At 38.9% G+C, this 21,184-nt stretch overlaps 1 protein-coding gene across 11 annotated transcripts in view; it reads left to right on the top strand.

The window, feature by feature from the left end:
- Nucleotides 1–16,722, top strand: part of LOC129779672 (cytohesin-1) — a 120,459-nt gene extending 103,737 nt beyond the window's left edge. For 6 of the 11 annotated variants that reach the window (XM_055787286.1, XM_055787283.1, XM_055787284.1 and 3 more), the window contains exons 8-11: nucleotides 2,921–3,039; nucleotides 3,108–3,219; nucleotides 3,295–3,544; nucleotides 16,193–16,721. In XM_055787286.1, coding sequence (XP_055643261.1) covers nucleotides 2,921–3,039; nucleotides 3,108–3,219; nucleotides 3,295–3,544; nucleotides 16,193–16,317 — 606 coding nt within the window. In that variant the 3' untranslated portion in view covers nucleotides 16,318–16,721. Of the gene's footprint in view, nucleotides 1–2,920; nucleotides 3,040–3,107; nucleotides 3,220–3,294; nucleotides 3,937–16,066; nucleotides 16,138–16,192 lie in introns of those variants that run through there. The other 5 variants (XM_055787290.1, XM_055787289.1, XM_055787288.1 and 2 more) reach the window with 5 other exon arrangements.
- Nucleotides 16,723–21,184: the final 4,462 nt, after the last annotated feature.

Here is a 21,184-nt window from a genome sequence, read left to right as displayed (position 1 = left end):
CAAGCCCGGATTGACGACCAGGAAGGTTTTGCTGTGTGTTTGGTGGGATTGGAAGGGAATCATCCACTATGAGCAGCTCAACTATGACCAGACCCTCAACTCGGTTCTCTACTGTGAGCAGCTTGACCGTTTGAAGCAGGCGGTTGACCAGAAGCGGCCAGAAATGATCAATAGGAATGGTGTTGTTTCCCACCAGGACAACGCTTGGCCTCACACATCTCTGATGACCCGCCAGAAGCTACGGGAGCTCGGATGGGATGTCGTATTGCACCCACCGTATAGTCCGGACCTGGCTCCAAGTGATTATCATTTCTTCCGGTCCATGCAAAACGCTCTTGGTGATACTAAGTTGGCCTCAAAACAGCCTTGCGAAAACTGGCTGTCTGAGTTTTTTTTGCAAATAAGGAGAGGGGTTTTATAAGGGGGGATAATGAAGTTGCCTTCTAAATGACAACAAGTTTGCGAGCAAAACGGCGCATATTTGACTTAAATTGAATAATTTTAAGTATGTTGAATAAAGCGTCATATTTCGATCAGAAATACGACATTTCTTTTTCCCCAACCCTTTATTATGGTGTATGACAAGAGCAATCGACACGTCACCATCATCGACGTCGCTATTTCACTGAACCAAAATCTGGAGGAGACCTACTGTCGCAAAATTTGCAAGTACCGACCATTGGCCGTGGAACTCAAAGAATTGTGGGGGCTAAGGGAGGTTCAAGATTGTTCCAGTCGTTCTCTCTGGAACTGGAACTGGAACTGTCCCGAAGACACTCTTGGAAGCCCTTAAGGTGTTGAACATGGAGAAGGAATTGGCAAGCATCCAAAAGTCGGTCATCCTTAGCACCTGCGCGACTATTCCTCGGTCAGTACTAAAACAGCACGAGCAAGCAGATACGTCGATTCCGCAGAGTCTAGTCCCCCTTTTGCATTCATAAGCACGGGAGCAGATGAATATTCTGGCTAGGTTCGCCTAGTCAAGAGGTGAGATAAGTCTGCCAAAAACAACAGTTTAAAACAAGTGTGTTTGAGGCAAATTATCGTGAAAGGGGCCCTATAGGGTGAAGTGGTTAATCCACCGAACCATCGATAGTTGTTTCCGAAATGTTGCAGTGAGCAGATCGCTATTGGCCATGATTTCTGTGGTCGTCATTAAAAAATTCGAGAAGTTGACAGTGCATCATCCTTTCGAGCAGTGGAGCACAAAATGTCTTCGATAAGATTCTTCGACAGTCTTCAGCCCAAAAAAAAACTGCACAAACGGGAGGAATGCTGGCGATGCGTAGATGTTTAAGAGCAATATTTTGAAGACTATTAGTTCGTTGTACAAAAACGTTATCATTTTGTGTAAGACCAGTCCTGAAACTACGAGAACGCAGGGAAGAGAGTTATTCTCTAATAATTTCACAAGTAGGTATTCTCGTCGTTTGCAATGAGTTTAATTTTCTACTTTAGTATCAAGAAGTTTGCGGTTGACGTTCACAAATTGTTCACAATTACTTATGGTGAAGCCGTTATTAACGAAATGATTAAAGTCATGAACCGCTTCAAGAATGATGACTTTTACGTCGGAGACCGACATGGAAGAGATGAAATTTTTGAAGATGCAGAGTCATCTCTACCTGGTTATGACTCGTACCACAATCAAAATAAATTCATATGTTGGGAATGAAAGCCTTCCCGAAACGGCGTTGTTTGAGAAAAGTTGTATCACGATTTGATTTGGGCCATGGATAGTAAATTTCGCATTTTTCCCCTTTAAGAGAGACCGTACCGAGCTGGAGGGAGTCCAAGATCTTGACAGTCATCGCGGACAGTTTTTTTTAATGGCTAACTCCATTAATCATAACGGATTTGCACGTCAGGCCCATTTCGGTTATTACGCCTTCGATTTCAACTACGTGAGAGGGAATGTAAACACGATATTCTATAGTAGATTGCTGGTCAGTTCTAGGTGTATTTTCCGGACAGATCTGGTAGGATGAGGACAACTGAGGGAGAAAGACGAAGATTAAGTGGGAGCGGTGTCAAAGGAGGAAGGATATGAGGTAGATTTGTTGAGGTGAGTCAGAGTGAAGACAACAGATTGGGAAGACAAGATCGACGGTTGATTTAAAGTGGGTTGTTTAGGGGATTAAGTTGAGGTGTTTGGTTTGTTCAACTAAAGGGGTGTTATTAGTTTCAGAGTCTGAGTTCTCCCACCCTGTGCCATTTCTATACGACGGTTATTATTATTATTATTATCACGAAAAACTTAAATTATTAAACATTTAAGTCTATTTATCCTTGAAATACCTAATTGCACACTCCAGTGCAGTTGTACCTATCGATCGGTCGGCTTAAGCGCATCTTCGTTTCGTCAGTGAGCGGAGGATCACATAGGTATTGATGTGCGACTGACCATTGATATATAGATGCCAGAATGATTCAGCGAAAATCAAAAGCCGGCTTTTACTGAGGTGAATTTTTTTTCCCCTACAGCGGTTGTATTGAGCACTATATTTCACGCGCGATACAATAAAGCACCAAGGCGGAAAGAAATCACGATCAATGGTATTCGTAGCGCATCGTTCGTCAAATACGATTTCAGTCAATGGAATAGTGGTCCTTTGAAGCCGATGCGATGCAGTTTTTGGATTTTCGAACTTTAATTTCTTTTTTTTCCTAATCATCATTTTCGGTTAGAGATGGAACCTGAACCGCCACCACGGTTTTTAGCCAATTTCTACAAATTCTCATCACATATGTCTAAAGCTGTTCAAACGTTTTAGGACATCCTTCGGAGGAGTATTCGTCGACATTCAATTGATATATTATTACACATATTATCTTAATCCGACTTTGTACGTCTCCAAATCTCTTCATTTATCATTGAGTTAGAAAGTAATTGCATTATCATCATCTTTTCATTCCGCAGTCTCTGTATGAATCAATCCGAACAGAGCCCTTCAAGATACCACAGGACGATGGCAACGACCTGATGCATACCTTCTTCAACCCAGACAAGGAAGGGTGGCTTTGGAAGCAGGGTGGACGGTTAGTACAATTACTACTTTTCGATTATCGGTGAGTGATTACGAACGAATGTCAATGCTATTTTTTAGATACAAATCCTGGAAGCGAAGATGGTTCATTCTGAATGATAACTGTTTGTACTACTTCGAATATACCACCGATAAGGAACCGAGGGGAATAATTCCATTGGAAAACATTGCGGTGAGTTTCATACTTTCGTGAACCAAAATTTGGCCCTCTCTTAATTGTGCTATCTTCTCTCGCGTATTCGTACAGGTGCGAGAAGTGCAAGACCGCAGCAAGCAATTCTGCTTCGAATTACATGCCAGCGGCGGGGCGGAAATAATAAAAGCCTGCAAAACCGACTCCGAGGGTAAGGTGGTCGAAGGTAAGCACACGGTTTACCGGATGTCGGCCGCCAGCGAGGAGGAACAGCAGGAGTGGATCAAATGTCTCAACCAGTCCATCAGTCACAATCCGTTCCACGACATCCTAGTACAAAGGAAGAAGAAAGCCCTCGCGAAAAGTTAGTTAGCGCTGTCTTGTTTGAAAAATTAATTCACATTTAGTTTTTCAACTTTCACCGAACTCTACTCACACTCACACTCACAACAGTTTGTTGCTATCGTGGAAAGCTAGAGAGCTAGAGAGCGAGAGATGGCTGACGCGGCGCATATGAATCTCAATCGTGTTAAAAAAAAATAGTTATGTGTATACGTGTGTGTGTAATTGCGAAAATAATACTTGTCAGCGATGTTTGTGTGGACATTAGCGGAAAGTCATCTTGAAATCAAAAGAAAAAAAACTACCTACCAAAACTAAATTTCTATACACATGCTTCTCTCATATCATAAACATAATAATATTATTCATTAATACGGTACGCGATCACTTGCATCTATGTATTGTACACTTGTACACATTGTCGTTTATTTTTTGTTACAAATAATATTTTCACTTCAGAATTCATGGAAAGGAGTTGAGCATAATTCGAAAATCAGAATCTTTTCACTCGTTTGCTGCTACAACAATTCATTGGTTTTTCGATTAAATTTGGTTGGAAAAGCGGGCATGTTTTGTGTCTGATATTGGTGGTAGGAAGTAAAACTGGTCACGTCTGACAAAATATTCATCTCTTCTGTTTTTGGAATATTACTGCATATTATGATTTTTTTCTCCAAATAATGGGGCTGATCACGAACGTCATTTCACGGTGAAAACGGAATAAAATGCATACAAATTGCATTCAATTCGGATATGTAAAGAATGGAAGAGGTAAAAAATAATGTTTAAAACAATAATCAGTGCAGAGAAAAGTAAAAATATTACATTACTGAAGGTTTTCTCTGATATATTTCCATCACAATGATCTTCTTTTTTTTATTTATAAACATTATCTTTTCAATGTTATCTGATGAAAGTCTACTACATCTTTCACTACAAACTTGTCTTGCTTTCGGAAAAACTCGCTCACATGGTACTGAAATCGCCGGAATACATAATATTCTCAAAAAAAAAAGAGAGCCGCGGAGAGATAGATTTCCTTTCATTCCACCAAAACGGAGGGTCGCTTAGTCCCAGCAAAGGTGGTTCCGCTAAATGTTTATCTACAATAGATGTTGCAGCAGCTTTTGGATCATGTGAGGATCGAAGATTGCCAACCAATGCATCAAACTCCTCTCATACAGATGACAGCGCTTCATCACCAACGATTTGGGGTAGTTCCGTAGGTGTGTATTCTATGGATGTCATTTTTAGCACCCTTATCAACGACTGGTGTGCATAGTTGTACTTTCTGTTATCCCCAAATTTTGGGATTTATCTAAAATAACTGTGATTTACTAGTTAAGCCCGTTCATCTGATACCCATATGATGGAGTTTACAGAAGAAATGTAGTCTGCCATTTCGTAAGGGTTGGATTTACATTTTTCATGAATGACTGTGTTATACTAGTCAAGTCCCTTCATTTGATACTCATATTGATGGGATTTTGACGAAATTAGTTCTCTGCCATTTTGTAACGGCCACCATCTTGGATTTTCATTTTACATAAATAACTGTGTCCTACTAGTCAAGTCCTTTCATAAGATACCCATATTTATGGGGTTTTGAGAAAATATGTAATCCGCCAAAATTTACAAAAAACAAACAGTAAAATGAAACCGCTTAAAAAGCAGCATGGGATACATATATTTCTTTCGCACTGCCGCAAGCCACGGTTCGTCAGAACGAGTGTACGATTCACGGTTCTTTATAAATAAGCCGGCTCCTCAAAGAAACACGGTTCTTTTATGAACCGCAGTTCTTTTTTGAACCGGGGTTCTCAAATGAACGGCTCTTAAATGGACCGCGGTTCAAAAAGAGCTACGGCTCATAAAAGAGCCATGGGTCTTTTTTGAACCGTGGTTCATTCAAGAGTCGTACATATAAGAGCCGTTCATTTGAGAGCCGCGGCTCATTTTTAAAGAACCGTGGATCGTACGCTCTTTCTGACGTACCGGGTCAAATGAGCGGCTCGTGAGCGCTCGCCCATCTCCAGTATGTTTTTTGAAGACTGCTGAAGTGAAATGAACAAGTAGGAAAAAAATCGAAAATGCTACTGAAACAACTTATTTTGGTTCTCAATCCCAGTCCCAGTATAATTCATTGAATTCAGTATCAGTGATGTTACGTCTGAATTTGTACTGCTACCAGGGTCGTTTGAAAAGTCCGTGCAAAAATAAAAGCAACTGAATTGATTGAGGGTAATTTTTTTCATATTTCAACATAGTCTCTTTTTAGGCTTATACACATTATCCAACGCTGCTATAGTTTGTTGATCTTTTCCGAATAATACGATATGTCTGAAAATTTCACATAAGCCGTGTACGAAGCGACGTCAGGACAAAACCACATCAGAGCTTTAGACACACATTAAGATGCGGACATCATAATTTCTCAAAATGTTTTCTACAAAAGCAATAGGTCGTCATTATTGGTTGACTCAGCAAACTTAAGGCCCATTTATACGTTGCTAGTAGCTGACTTGACAGTGAGCAGCTACTGGGCCGGTGAACTCGCTTGACAAATGGTTGACTCGCCTTGTCCGTTCACACAGTGTGAGCTGCTGACAAGAAACTAGATACTACAGCATTGGCTCACCAGGGATGCCAGATGATTTTTCAAATGTCCATCAAATAGTCAGAAACATCAATCAGGTCCGAATTTGACAGATGATTGATCCGAAATCGACTTATCTATTGGCAATTTTCGTCTCAGGTTATTCGTTGCATTTATCATTACACAATTTTATCGCGAAATACACGCTGACCGTGTATAAAAATGCTTTGTGCTGAATTTCTTCGAACTGAAGGTACTATCCGGAAAAGCGGACAGGCAAAAGGATTTGGGCCAGGAATTGGATGCAAGGAAAAGGAGCAACAAATACGATATTGAAGGAACTCTACGATGATGATCCTCTAGAGTACAGAACAGTGTTGAGAAGAACACCTGAATAAGTGGAAACACTGTTGGATTTCATTGGTCCAAAAATACAACGCCAAGATACACTCATGAAGGATGCTATACCAGCAAGACTAAAATTAAAAAACCACACTGATGTGCCTTGCTTCTGGAATATCGTTCAGATTGTTGTCGATGTTTTTTAGAATCTCGAAAGCATTCATAGATAAGATAATTCCGGAAGTAGGGATTATTAACCGGTTTTCCCGGTAATACCGAGTCATTTTTGATTACCGAATCACCGGTAATTTTACAATCAATAACCGGTAATTTCGGTAATTTAATTTTTACAATAATATTTGCCTTTATGTTGCTTCGAAATATTACTCGAGAATCGAAATAAGATCGAAAAAACACAACTGGTAGTGTTGCGCCGATTCTAGGCCCTCAGAGCTTCAGCTTCAGAGCTGCTCGATCTGAAGACGAGACACAGGATAAGCTTCAGTTATGAAGAACAGACAGCGATAAAGTAATTGGTTTAGCTCTCGAACCAGTTCTCATCGCTGTTGAACTGCTATGGCGGAAGAACCCTTTATGAACCTGACGTCGGTTTGCAATTTATGTTAGAACAACAATCGGAGCAACCATCAGAAATCTCGAGGCAGCTGCTTGGAGCCCTGAAGGAAAGGATAAACGTTTTGTATAGGCAGGTTTGTTCGCGTATACGTACCAACGGTTTGGAAGGAATCTCTTATGATTCCGATCTCCAAAGTTAATGGGACGGATAAAGCCGAAGAGTACCGCCCTATTAACATGTTGCACAGATTTGAAAAAATGTTAGATGCTAGAGTTTAATGTTACAGGTGTCTCAATCTGCCATGTTCGTACTGATGATGATGATGTTTTTTTATTGTATTGTAGATTATTTAAAAAAAAAAAAGAAAAACGAGCGTTGTCTACGAAAGTTTGAGCCTCGCGCGCATTTGGTAGGTCTGGACTTATGTTAATAATGAACACTGGAACTTGGATAGCTCATTCAGAGTTGTCGTAAACTATCTTTCATTAGATGGTTATATCGATTATTTCTGATTGTAGCAGATCTCTTTTATGTTCTAAGTTGAAACTTTTGGATATTGGGTTCAATTCCCAATCAGTGAAGGATCTTCTCGGGTTGGAAATTTTCTTTTTTTTTTTTTTTTATTAATTCGTTTATTTTTACAGGCTCAGTTACTTAAGTTTAAAGGAGCCGAATTCTTAAATATATTTTTGAAACTATATATATATATATATATAAACAATTTTCTTACATCTATGGTTAGTAAGGTGGAAAACCGATTACTCGCGGTGTGCTCGAGTTTAGAAGGGTGACATATTTTTAGGAGAAGGATGGGATATAAGGAAATTGTAACAATGTTGATGAGCACTCAATTCTTAAATCTATTCGTATATCTATAGTTTATTTACATTTCAACTTATTCTACTATTTATAGCAAGGGGACGAATTACCCGCAAAGGAAGGAAAGGAGGGTATAAGGATGTAGGGACAATCACACACGAAGATCTATAGCTTTAAGGAAAACATATATATGGGACATGTAATCAAGGTCTAACCGAGCCAACACATCTCTCACCGGCACATTGGGCTGTCTTCCTCGGGCCCGAAGGGAGTTTTCTAAATTCGATCTGGCGACCAGATACACCTCGCACGACCAAACAACGTGCTCGATGTCGTGATAACCTTGGCCACAAACGCAGAGATTGCTGCTGGCAAGATTGAAACGGAAGAGTAGTGCATCTAACGAACAGTGATTGGACATGAGTCGGGAGAAGGTGCGAATAAAGTCCCGGCTCAAATCCAGACTTTTGAACCACGGTTTGAGGCTAACCTTTGGGATAATCGAGTGAAACCACCGGCCCAATTCATCTTCATTCCACTTGCGTTGCCAGTTAGCGATGGTATTTTTGCGAACTAAAGAATAAAATTCATTGAAGGCGATTTGACGCTGATATATATCGCCTTCAATTGCACCTACCTTTGCCAATGAGTCAGCCCTCTCATTATCCGGAATTGAGCAATGTGAAGGGACCCAGACAAAGGTAATGACATAACAGCGTCTGGATAAAGCACTCAAAATTTCTCGTATTCTCTCAAGGAAGTACGGCGAGTGCTTTTCCGGCCTCACTGAACGGATAGCTTCGACAGAGCTAAGACTATCCGTTACAATGTAATAGTGTTCAACAGGTCGTGAGGCGACGCTGTCCAGCGCCCAGTATATCGCTGCCAATTCAGCAATATATACCGAGCAAGGATTCTGAAGACTGTGTGAGGTGCTAAAAAATACGTTGAACACTCCAAATCCTGTGGACTCATTCATAGAGGACCCATCAGTAAAGTATATATTATCACAATTGATACGCCCATACTTTGCATTGAAGATTGTAGGAACGAACCCCAATCTAAGATAATCTGGATTTTCATGGATTTTCTCCTTCATGAACAGATCGAAATGTACAGAGGAATTGATGTAGTCAGGAAAACAAACACGGTTGGGAATATACGAAGAAGGAACAACCTGCATAGAGGTGAATTCATGATATGAACTCATGAATCTAGAATGAAAATTTAGCTCGATCAATTGCTCAAAATTTCCGATCACCAATGGATTCATAACCTTACACCGGATGAGGAACCGAAGAGATAATAAATTGAAGCGATCTTTTAGTGGGAGTACGCCTGCCAAAACCTCGAGACTCATGGTATGCGTTGAGGGCATACATCCCAACGCAATACGGAGACAAAGATACTGAATTCGCTCGAGTTTAATGAGGTGTGTTTTGGCAGCTGATTGAAAACAGAAACTGCCATACTCCATCACTGAGAGAATAGTTGTTCGATACAACATAATAAGATCTTCGGGATGGGCTCCCCACCAGGTGCCGGTAATTGTACGGAGAAAGTTTATTCTTTGTTGACATTTTTTACTCAGATACCTAATATGGGCCCCCCAAGTACATTTGGAGTCGAACCAGACCCCAAGATACTTGAATGACATAGCATGAGTGATCGGTTTACCCAAAAGTTGAAGCTTTGGTTTTGCTGGTCTATGCTTCCTAGAAAAAACCATCATCTCTGTTTTCTCCGTGGAGAATTCGATCCCTAGCCCAATGGCCCAGGTTGAAAAATTGTTCAAAGTATCTTGTAAGGGTCCTTGCAGGTCGGATTCGTTTGATCCTACGACAGACACCACTCCATCATCTGCAAGTTGTCTTAGGCTGCAATTTTGTGTAAGGCAATTGTCGATGTCGCTTACATAGAAGTTGTACAAAAGGGGGCTTAAACATGAGCCCTGGGGGAGGCCCATGTAAGAGACCCGACTTACTGCCGAATCTCCGTGAGAAAAGTTCAAATGTTTCTCACAAAGCAAATTATATAACATATTATTCAATAGAGGCGGCAGACCCCGAGAGTGTAATTTGTCTGACAAAACCTCTATTGAAACAGAATCAAAGGCCCCCTTTATGTCCAAGAATACTGAAGCCATTTGTTTTTTTTCGGCGTAAGCCATTTGAATTTCTGAAGAAAGCAACGCAAGACAATCATTCGTCCCCTTGCCCCTGCGGAACCCATATTGTGTATCTGAGAGTAGGCCATTCGTTTCAACCCATCGATCAAGGCGAAACAAGATCATTTTCTCCAACAATTTCCGTATACAAGACAGCATTGCTATTGGGCGGTACGAATTGAAGTCGGACGCGGGTTTTCCGGGTTTTTGAACAGCTATAACTCGTACTTGTCTCCAATCATCTGGAACAATATTATGCTCCAGAAACCGATTGAATAAATTCAACAAGCAATGTTTCGCCACATCAGGGAGGTTTTTCAGCAAGTTGAACTTAATTCTATCCGATCCCGGAGCAGAATTGTTACATAAAAGCAGAGCAAGAGAGAATTCTACCATCGAAAACTCGGAATCAAGATCGCACCTACCTTGTGGTATATCTCGAACAATTTTTTGCACAGGAGCGGAATCAGGACAAACCTTCCGTGCAAAATTCAAAATCCATCGATGTGAATATTCTTCGCTTTCATTCGTTGAAGAGCGATTTCTCATGTTTCGAGCCACTTTCCATAATTTTTTCATTGACGTTTCTCGTGACAAACCTCCCACGAAATTTCGCCAATAAGCACGTTTTTTCCCTTTGATCAAGTTTTTAAATTGATTTTCAAGGTCCAAATACGTCTGAAAATTTTCAGGGGTTCCACGTTTCCGAAAAGCTTTAAATGCATTCGATTTTTCTACATAAAGCTTGGAACATATGCTATCCCACCATAGATTGGGAGGCCTTCGACGAATAGTGAAAATTTTCTTGACATGCCTTGGAAAAAACTTTGGGCCTGAAGTTGAGACTATGACTATGTCAATGACAATATGGATAGGAACATAGTTTGTTTTTTTTGCAGTTTATGTCTATTTCTAATGTACTATTGATAGATATTTATGCCTGCAACTGAGCCAGTTCGCTTTGTTTTTGTTTTTAAAATACTGGCTTCTTGATATGTTTGAAAATGAGTATTATCTATAAGATAAATCGTCCTGCTCAAACCTTTGTAGGGATATGAGGTGAGCCATCATCATCATCATTATCATCATCATAATTCTGTTCGTGGTCGTGACTAGGATTGGCCGATCTTGGATCGATTTATAGAAGATCCATTGCGATTTTTTGGATCGATTCTTTGTACTCGAAAAAAATCGCGAAAATCGATCCTTATCGTCCGATTTTTTCGAAACTTTTTCGAAAAACTTTTTATAGATTTGTTTTTCACTGCAGCACGGACGGATTTCATGGGATGTTTGCTAGCTGGGTTCTGAACAAATACCATTTGTTGAATTTGTAGTAGTAATATTCAATTAATTCAATGGAACATGCAATTTTTCTGAGCTTTAATTTTTTGGTGGCCTTCATAATGAGTAACAAAATTAAATGTCTTTGATGTTTGAATAGAAATATAAAATTTGTATTCTCTGTGTTGAGTATGGAGGAAACGTTGAAGGAAAACGCAGTTGAAAATTTGGGAATCTCCACTTTAATTTTAAAAACACACGTTACATTGAACAAATATGTTTAAGACACTAATTAAACATTAAAAATGAACACGTAGTGGGTAAGCGCGTGTGATATGTTGGATTCCGACGGTGAGAAGGACTTGAGACTGACTGACCTACGATGATCATCGATCTGTTATCGGTTATCTCGATGCTCTCTCGTCATATGGAGCTCTGGAAGTTGAGCTTTGGTTAGTGAGAAGAGTACTGACAGCATGCGGGTGAAATAGGGTTCGGTACCATCATCCAACACCCTGTTGAAAAAAAACGACGGCTCTCATATAGAGTGAAGAAATTGTAAAACATAATTTGGTTTTTCAAAGATCGATTCTTTGGCACCGATTTAATCAGTGGATCGATCCCCACGCTGACTTCGGCGTCTTCTATCAAACGTCACGGAATGCATTGATCAAAAAGGTATTTGAAATCGTTCGTGACTTCAGACTGCAGTAGCTGCACAACAAGAGGGAAAAAACCACTAGACGATGCATAACCGGCAGAATAGTGGAGCATCAAGAGAAAACGACGGTTGCAGCAATCAAAGGTTTTAACAGAGGGCATCAGAGGCAAATACATGACGATGATATTCGATGCTGGACGCCCAACATCATTGAACTATGAACATGCGTTTTTCTCCTGGAAATTTCGTTTATTAGATCCGATTAAGATCTGAAAACGACAAAATTAACATTTTTTGTGTCCCTAAGTAGTAGCAAAGTAGCTACTAAGTAGCAAAAACTAGAAGAATGTTTTCTTGTAAACTAATGATTATCATTTGTTCAAGAAAATGTTTTTTTTTCAAAGTATTTTTTCACCGGTAATTTACCGGTTTTACCGGTAAAGAAATTTGTATTACCGAATAACCGGTTATTGAAATTTTAGCACGGTAATGCAATCCCTATCCGGAAGTATGTGATGCTATAAAGGGCAGTCTAAAAGATTGTTTTAATTTTATTTATTTCACCTTGCCAGCAGCTTTGTATACGAATTTTTAAAATGTAAATGATAGTAGATTTGCAGGAGGGATAAATACGCGTCAAAAACTAAAATAATGAATGAAAATCTACTTTTTTAAATCGAATATGTATTCTGTTCCACAGAACAATACTTTTTTTTGCAAATTGTGAGTGAATTTTGAATGAAAATGGTACCCGATAATGGTTCTATATTAGAGATTCTCAAGGAAACTATCTCAAAAAGAAAACGTGCCCCGCCAACGTGCAAAACAAAATAACAACGATTCCGTTCAGAAACTACGAGGGTTTTATTTGTTTTTCCAATAATTTTCAAGTCTATAAATATCTTCGCATATTTTCAAATATCTTAAAAATAGAGACATTTCTTTACATTTGGCATCCCTGATTCGAGCGCTGAATTATGTTTTTGACGTTTTGTAAAGTGCGAGTGCGAGTAAATTTAAAAAAAAAAACTTTGAAGTAGCTCGCACGCCAGATCACACATGACACTAACTGGCATGATGTGTTCAAACGGTGTGAGTAGCTGCACTGCAGTAACTGACTAGACCGACTCGTATGCTTACTCGCACCGTCTGAACCCGGCTTTATTCTCGTCCTTCTTTCGGAGTGTGTTAAGTAATAACTCACCACCTTTGTCTGGATGGTACTGGAGTAGTCTGCCGTCGTAAGACCTGAACATGCCGCTTATATCATTCACCGAAGCGGACGTAAACAGAAAGCTGAGCTGTCTCGAAGCCTGAAAAGGAACCGGACCGAATAACCTACAACCTTCTTTCACTGAGGCATGTAGCTCCTCGTTGACTTTGCCGTCTACTTTGCTCTTCAGCCGTTCGCTGAGAGAATAATCAATAATTCCAATTCATAAAGCAGGTGACGTTCACGATGAGCAGAATTACAAAAGAATATCGATACTAAGCTGCATCTCGAAAGTTTTCGAAAGTATGCTGCTGGACCACATATACCCAGCAGCGGGGCTCGGCATAGTCATATTCAACTGAGGGTAGTCAGTTGACTATGGGGAAATTCCCATCCGTATTCAGTTGGAAATGACTTTTGACGTCTTCACGCAGACTGCTTTCCGGTGATCGCTTTCCGGTTTATACCCATTCCGCGCAAACACTTTTTTCACAGTTTCTGGATACACCTGATATTTTCTCCCCATACACGTTTTTTTGAATCCAAGATCCTTAAAGTAGTGAAATACTTACATTTAGACTTTTTTTTTGTTCTGCTCACAAAATTTGAAAATTAATTTATGACGGTCTTCTTCCGACAATGCCATTTTTTTCAACTAAGCGTTACTTGACAGAATTGATTGGCAGTGTTGACAGTTATCATAAAGTGGTTCTTCATTTTGTAGAAAAAGATTTTTCAATTACAGTACGTCGTAATCACAGATTTCTGATATTAGTTATTTCTTCGTGTACTATTATGTGTTTAGAGTTATTAGTATGCTATCTGTAACTATTGTATATTCTTCAATTCAACAGCATAAACGCGAGATATCACAGAAGGCAAAAAACACTCGCTCGAGGGGAATAAAATATCGCCCGGATCCAAGTTTTTTTTTGCAGTACTGCATAATTGATTGATTACGCTGATATTATGTCGGCAGATAATCCATTAGCGTTTTCATCATTTATCTCTCAGTTCATTGATTTGGTTCAAGTTGTTCAGAAGGAAATTCCATTATTTTTGACAACTACAATATTTGGAACTATTTTGTACTCTCGAATTATCACATATGTAGTGACCGCGCTCTGCACTGCTTGTCAATAAAGTTTTCGGGAGCCACTGAATAGAGTTTCCATTATTATTTGTTTCTTCTTTCGGCGAGGTGTCCTAGAAAATCCGGTCAATGGGGAAATCCATTAATAGTTCGAATGTTTTTATACGTGTATCGCGCTACAGTGTAGAACACAAACCATCACCTGTACACAATGCATATAATCCCATCGGACGAATAACGGCAATTTACGGTGATGGATTTCTTTCCCAGTGCCCATCCAAATGGAAATACTAATTAACCGAGTGTAACGAATTAATACCGGATTCAATGCAATTTGCGCGAAATTGATTTTTGCCGTGTCAGACGTGGATCAGACGGATTTTTTAATTTGCGCGCACGGAATTGGACACGGAATATATATTTGCATTTCGACTTTTTCTCAATATTATTGTAAATTATTGTTACGTTCCGCCGGAATGCGGTACATGCACGTGGCAGACGAGTTTAAAGCAATCAACAATTAGGGCAAGCAGATTCGAGGATATCATAATTAGTGAAATAAATTCCCTCTTTTCGAGTTTGAGCCCCACCCCCACCCCCACAGATCTGTGATATTATGATATACGTTACATGAATATGACGATTTTGCCGCTATCATCCAGGGCGAGTTGCATCGCAACTTGTCGGTCGTGATTCTGGGAAATTCTAGATTCATTAATTTGTATTATAATTGCGTAGCGATCGAACAGTTAAAACGAATGCCAGATAATAGGAAACAAGTTTTATTTGAACACGTATTAGCGCCAATAGTAGTGTTATGATCAAACCAAAATAAGCATAATGATAATAATGAAGCTTTGTAAGGATTTTTAAATATCGGTGAAACTAATCGTGAAAATGTGAATGTTCCAGTAAGAAGTATGCCTCTCAGACGAACAAGTTGCTTCTAAACGATGAAAACAGGATGAACGAAACGATTCATTCGTCAACAGTCGTGTAACCATAAGATCTATTAACCAATTTTTACACTATGTATTATTGAAGCAAAGCAAAGCACAGCAAAGGAAGCATATGAAGCATAATTATTGTATGCTGTGAAAACATGTTTCAAGGTGTTACGAGAAAAGGACAGATCGCATAGGAGGTTTTCCCAGTAAAACGTGAAAATAGAAAGCGAAAGTTACGGCAACGAAATGAGTAAAACAATACGGGATTTTAGTTAGATGAGTTAGTGAGTAATTGTGAGAATCGTTTGCTAATGATATTCGAAAACAAAGATAGCTTGAAAAGTTTTACAAGGCAATTTTGTTAATCGTTTGTAGATTGGAAATTTACCATGTTAGGTTTGGTCGGTCGTCTAGCGGTAAAGCATAGCCAATTTTTTGTTCCTTCTTCTGAGCGGTGGTAAAGCTGTATCTAGGTGTAAACGAAACATTATTTGTCACGCTTTTACCACGGATTTATGGAATGAGAAGCAAAGATGTGTAAAATTTAGATTAAAACGAAGTGTAAGTCAAAAAGGCGGGGAAACAACTAGCAGAAATGTAAATTATAAAAAATATTCACAATTTAAAGGAAACATGATAAAATTAGACGATAAAGTTTTATACCAAAAACTCACCGATCCATGTTTCATCGTTAGTAAATGATATAGAGAACATTCGCCCTAACTTGCATAATTACAGCCTAACAAAACAGCCAAACAGAAACGAAATTCAATCCATCGCAGACAACTCGGTCGATCAGCCAACAATCACGCTTGGTAACTAATAGCAATCAAACATCCTTACAGATCCTTACCATCGATTGGCTGAATCCTGTCGCGTTCCTATAGCGAACCTTAGGCACCACCTCTTGCCTGTAGTACTGCATGTGATAGCATTGTTGAATGTATACCATTAATAGACCTATTTTACAGGGTTATTAGTTCGTGTCTTCAACTGGATAACCTGTTTTTCGTTTCAACTGAGCATCGATGATTGCGAGCTAGCAGGGTACGAGTATCAACCGTTGACGACGAAAACACAGGACGATCCCGTGTGAATACTCAAACCGATTGTTCCTAAACGGCCCAAGAGAAATAAGCTCGGCTAAGAAGCATATGTAACATTTAATTATTACTTTGAGAATTCATCACGATGGATGAGAACTGCATTTGGGATAGTATTTTGGAATTGATTTTTTTTATCTATTTTCGTATGCGTACATCGAAAATCAAAGGACGCCATGGGATTGATTTTAGTTTGATTACAATAATTTAAAGAGCAACTTCGTGTGTTGTGAATTGTGCGGGACCAACGCAGTCAGTTAAATTGATATTATAGGAACGCGATCGAAAGTATATGTCCCAAAAGGTTTGTAGAAGCAATAATAGTTGACTTTCCTATGTTACCACTTTACCACCTATGTTGATAAATAATTCCACTGAGGTAACGCAGTGATACTTGTTTCATATTAAAATTAGATTATGTTATGGTATTGTGTTTAGTTTACGTACTATGTACTTAGGTAGTATTTTCATTAAACTTTTTTTAAAACCTTTGTTAATTTTATTTCACAAAATTTCCCAATTTTGCTTAATTTTAATTTAACACATTAAGGACCGGGTAGAAATCTGTAAGACATACGCCTGGGACCGCACGTTTTGACTTGTATGAAGTTGCTTGCATTGCTTGCAAGTTTTAAGAGGCTTTAAACTTTGCAGTTCATTCGCCTCTATGTGTGAAGTTAGCGGATAAAAGTATTGGTTGCGTGCAAGTTTCTTTTCAACGTCTTGCTGGATTTAATGAATGATGAATTATTTCAGTTGAAATAAATTGATTGTTAAAAAATTGACAACCTTTAAAATCATTCTCATTAGATAGAAAATTCAATCATTCATCTTTCCACATAATTTATTTTTTTCTTCATCGTGACAGAGAAAAGTTATAGACTGAAATAAATTATTTGAATGGACCCAAAACACATTTTCGAGATAGTATTCATTCGATAAAGAATATTTTTATATATATTCAGCCAAATTTTCATTGGTCCGAAAAGGGAATGAGTTATTGGCCAAAACGTTCACGAGTTGTACGGGGGAAAGGGAGTAAAAAGTAGAAAGGAAGTAAAAATTTCTATTGTATAGAAATTTTGACTATTTTTCGAATCCCTATTCTTAGGATCTATGGTGAGAAACGTACCTTTCAATCAATAGCTTTGAGATAAAAAATTGAAAAAAATACTGAAAGTGCATCTTACTATGATATAACGAAAAATATAATCAAAAAATAAATTCTTAAAAAATTGGAGTTCTGAAATAAATCTTGAAATACTCGCTTTCTCATTTCTTCCCGATATTTTTATCCACTACATCTACATACATCGAAATACAAATTTCTCTGTAAAATATTCCGTGTAAATCCATGTAAATTATGCATTAAAGAGATTTATATCCCATCTTCATGCGTTGATATTTCACGATTTTAAAGCATTTCAAAAATCGCCTAAAAATTTTGACTTCGCACTCTGTTCCTTCATTTTTTCGAGTGTGAATTAGTTCTATTTCCACTTTCGATAAATTTTGAAATTTGGCTGAAGATGGATAAAAGTATTCTCTATTCAATGAGTATTATCTCAGAAATGTGTTTTGGGTCCTCTCAAATGACTATTATCAATTAGCTTTAAATTAATTAATAAAAATACAAGTTGTACAGGCTATAACTTTTCTATAACTTTTTTCAATATTCTTTAACATAATCAATTTCTTTCATACAACTTGGCTTAAAACTTTTTTCATACCCTTTTTTGACGTAGGACTACGTCTTTCATTTCTATACCGGGGTGTAAAACCAAAGTTTCGAGAAAGAAAGCGTTACGCTGGAGACCGAGATTTTGAGCGTTAATAGCTCTTAAACAACTGAACGAAATGGTATGATAAACACTTCATTTGAAAGATAAAATGTCTACGCGTCATATACTTGTTACTTTTTCATCCAAAAACTTGTTTCAATAGTCTTAAAATTGCTTTCAAAACAGGCTATTGAAATCAAAAATCGGTATATAAGCGAGCGCCGCTCGTAAACCCACTCAGTTATGATTGAACAGCGATTGGAGCATGTTGTCGCTGTTGTTGTGAAGCTAATTTCGTTTATCATGAAAGCGCTGATGAACGGTGTCACCAAGAGCCTGTTTGTGCACCTAAGGCCAAAAGGGAATCCATCAGGAGGAGAGTGATGCCACGGTTCCGCTTGAAACATCGGAGCAGCCGCCACACACACACACACACATACACGCGCGGAATTCTCGTTGCTATCATCGTTGCTGAAAAATAATCTGCTAGTTCCCCTGGGAATTGAAAAATACATTCATGCGAAATAGTTTATTTTAATGTTTTCTATCCATATAACACTGCAACCAAATACATTTGGTTTTGTTATTTTTCAATCAATCGCAATTAACAGGAAAGCTTCTGAATATTTTTTTCCCCATCAGTGGAAATTTTCGTATCCAATATTGGATGCATAACATGAAAAACGGAAAATGTTTCACATCGCGAAAATCAAGTCATTTTCGAGCGATTATTTGTTTTCTACTCATATAATGCTTCGACCAAATACATTTTGTTTTGGATTTTTTCAATCAAGTGCGATCAACGTAAGACCACGTCTTTCGGCAATTTATTAGAGGTGCAATGAATCTTTAGGAATTCCCGCTCTACGCGCACTGGCAAACAATGTTTACTCAACAATTTCTCAAACTAGAAATGGGTGTTGTGAGAAAGGATTAGCGAACGCGAAAACGACAAACGGGAGAAAGATACGTTTGGAGGTTGAAGGAAATTGGCAGAAAACTTCTTCATTCTATCATTCAAATAATGTGATTCATACCACTTCGTTTTACCAGAAAGAGTTTCTTAATGCTCAAAGGAGGAATTGAGTCCTCCGAGGAAATTACCCAGCGCAAATTAGAGTCGACTATCGATTGCGGCATTCGTACACAAATAATTTTATAATGCAGTTTCACCAAAGTGATTTCTTCGGATATATTCACTACATCATGTCATATATTTCATATTCTTCATTATGAAATCCATATCCATGGCACCTATCGGTATCGAATTATCATCGACACCACGATTTTCGCTAAATGCTCCTTTCAGTGCGGCCTGTAAAAAACTTTTCTGTACTCTAATTCATCAAATTTGGAGCCCTGAAAAGGGCGTTTGCTAAGCTAATATAGCACGCTCTCCTCGGATACGATGGGTCAGCTGGATGTCCTTGGGCATGATGTGACGCGTTTTGCATGGATAGCACACAAATTGGTATCTTCGAATAAGCCTCCTGCAGCGTCATAACCGTGGAACTTTGGAAGCGCAAGTCGGTTTTGAAGTCCTGAGCAATTCCACGAACCAAATGCTGCAAAGGTAGCTTGCGAATCAGCAATTCGGTCAATATCTGATAGCGACGAATTTCATGCGAAGTTCCCGGTCGATAGCGATGTGGCTTCTCCACCTATCCTGCTACTGGTGCGCTTATCCGAGCTGACTTCGTGTGCCTTACCACCGAATGACTAACGAGCTGTCTGCGAAAGACTAACGAGCTCGAGTCCTCACGGTGCGAGAGTAGAGTAAGAAATGAACGAAAGCAAAGGAAGCGTCATTTTATAAACCATAAAAGTATAGAATCTAAATCCCACCCTTATTATATTCGTGAGTATACAGTAAGCTTATACAATAAAGAGGGTGGGGTTTACATTCGATTCTTTTATGTTTTATAAAATGACACTTCCCTTGCTTTCGTTCAGAGACGAATGAACTCTCAGAGTTTAAAGTCTCTCTAATTCATTACCGCTTACCGCTTTCGTTCATTTCTTACTCTACTCTCGCACCGTGAGGACTCGTTTCATCGGGACTAAGCAGACAGCTCGTTAGTCTTTCGGTGGTAAGGCACCACGAAAGCAGCTCGGATAAGCGCATCAGCCGCAGGAAGCGTGAAGAAGCCACATCGCTATCGACCGGGAACTTCGCATGAAATTCGTCGCTATCGGAAGTCGACCGAATTGCTGATCCGCAAGCTACTTTTGCAGCATTTGGTTCGTGGAATTGCTCAGGACTTCAAAACCGACTTGCGCTTCCAAAGTTCCGCGGTTATGACGCTGCAGGAGGCTTATTAGAAGATACCAATTTGTGTGCTATCCATGCTAAACGCGTCACATCATGCCCAAGGACATCCAGCTGGCCCATCGTATTCGAGGAGAGCGTGCTATATTAGCTTAGCATATAATCAACAGCCCTTTTCAGGGCTCCAAATTTGATGGATTAGAGTTCAGAAAAGTTTTTTACAGGCCGAACTGAAAGGAGCATTTAGCGAAAATCGTGGTGTCGATGATAATTCGATACCGATAGGTGCCATGGATATGGATTTCATAATGAAAAATATGAAATATATGACATGATGTAGTGAATATATATCCTCATATCGAAGAAATCACTTTGATGAAACTGTTTACCGTTTGTCGTTTTGAATTGTTGGGAAAGGGCATTATTTCTGCTGACTAAATTCCAAGAAAAAATCCACTCCTTCTTTAAGCGTTCATTCTGCTTCGGATCAACGGAACAGTATGATAATCATTTCATACAAAAGATAAAATGTCCAAGAGTTATATGATTGCTATTTATTGAGTCGAAAAATTGTTTCAATAGTTTAATGATAGCTTCGAAAACAGGTTATTGAAATCATTCGTATCCGTATGTAGCGCGCCCACTTGGAAACCCATTAATCTTATTGGAATGTGAGATGGGGAAGCTCATACTTACGTCTATGCATTATGCTGTACACTACAGACTTTTTTTCTCCGTACTGATTAAGAAGCCGACCGAACTATCGGTCGACAAGTCAGTCTGCAGTCGGCGGGGGCTCTTAATTTCGTT

The sequence above is a fragment of the Toxorhynchites rutilus genome, chromosome 3, assembly GCF_029784135.1.
Source record: "Toxorhynchites rutilus septentrionalis strain SRP chromosome 3, ASM2978413v1, whole genome shotgun sequence".
NCBI classification, from domain to species: domain Eukaryota; kingdom Metazoa; phylum Arthropoda; class Insecta; order Diptera; family Culicidae; genus Toxorhynchites; species Toxorhynchites rutilus.
Note: the sequence above shows the minus strand (reverse complement) of the source record. Positions and strands in the feature narration are given on the sequence as shown.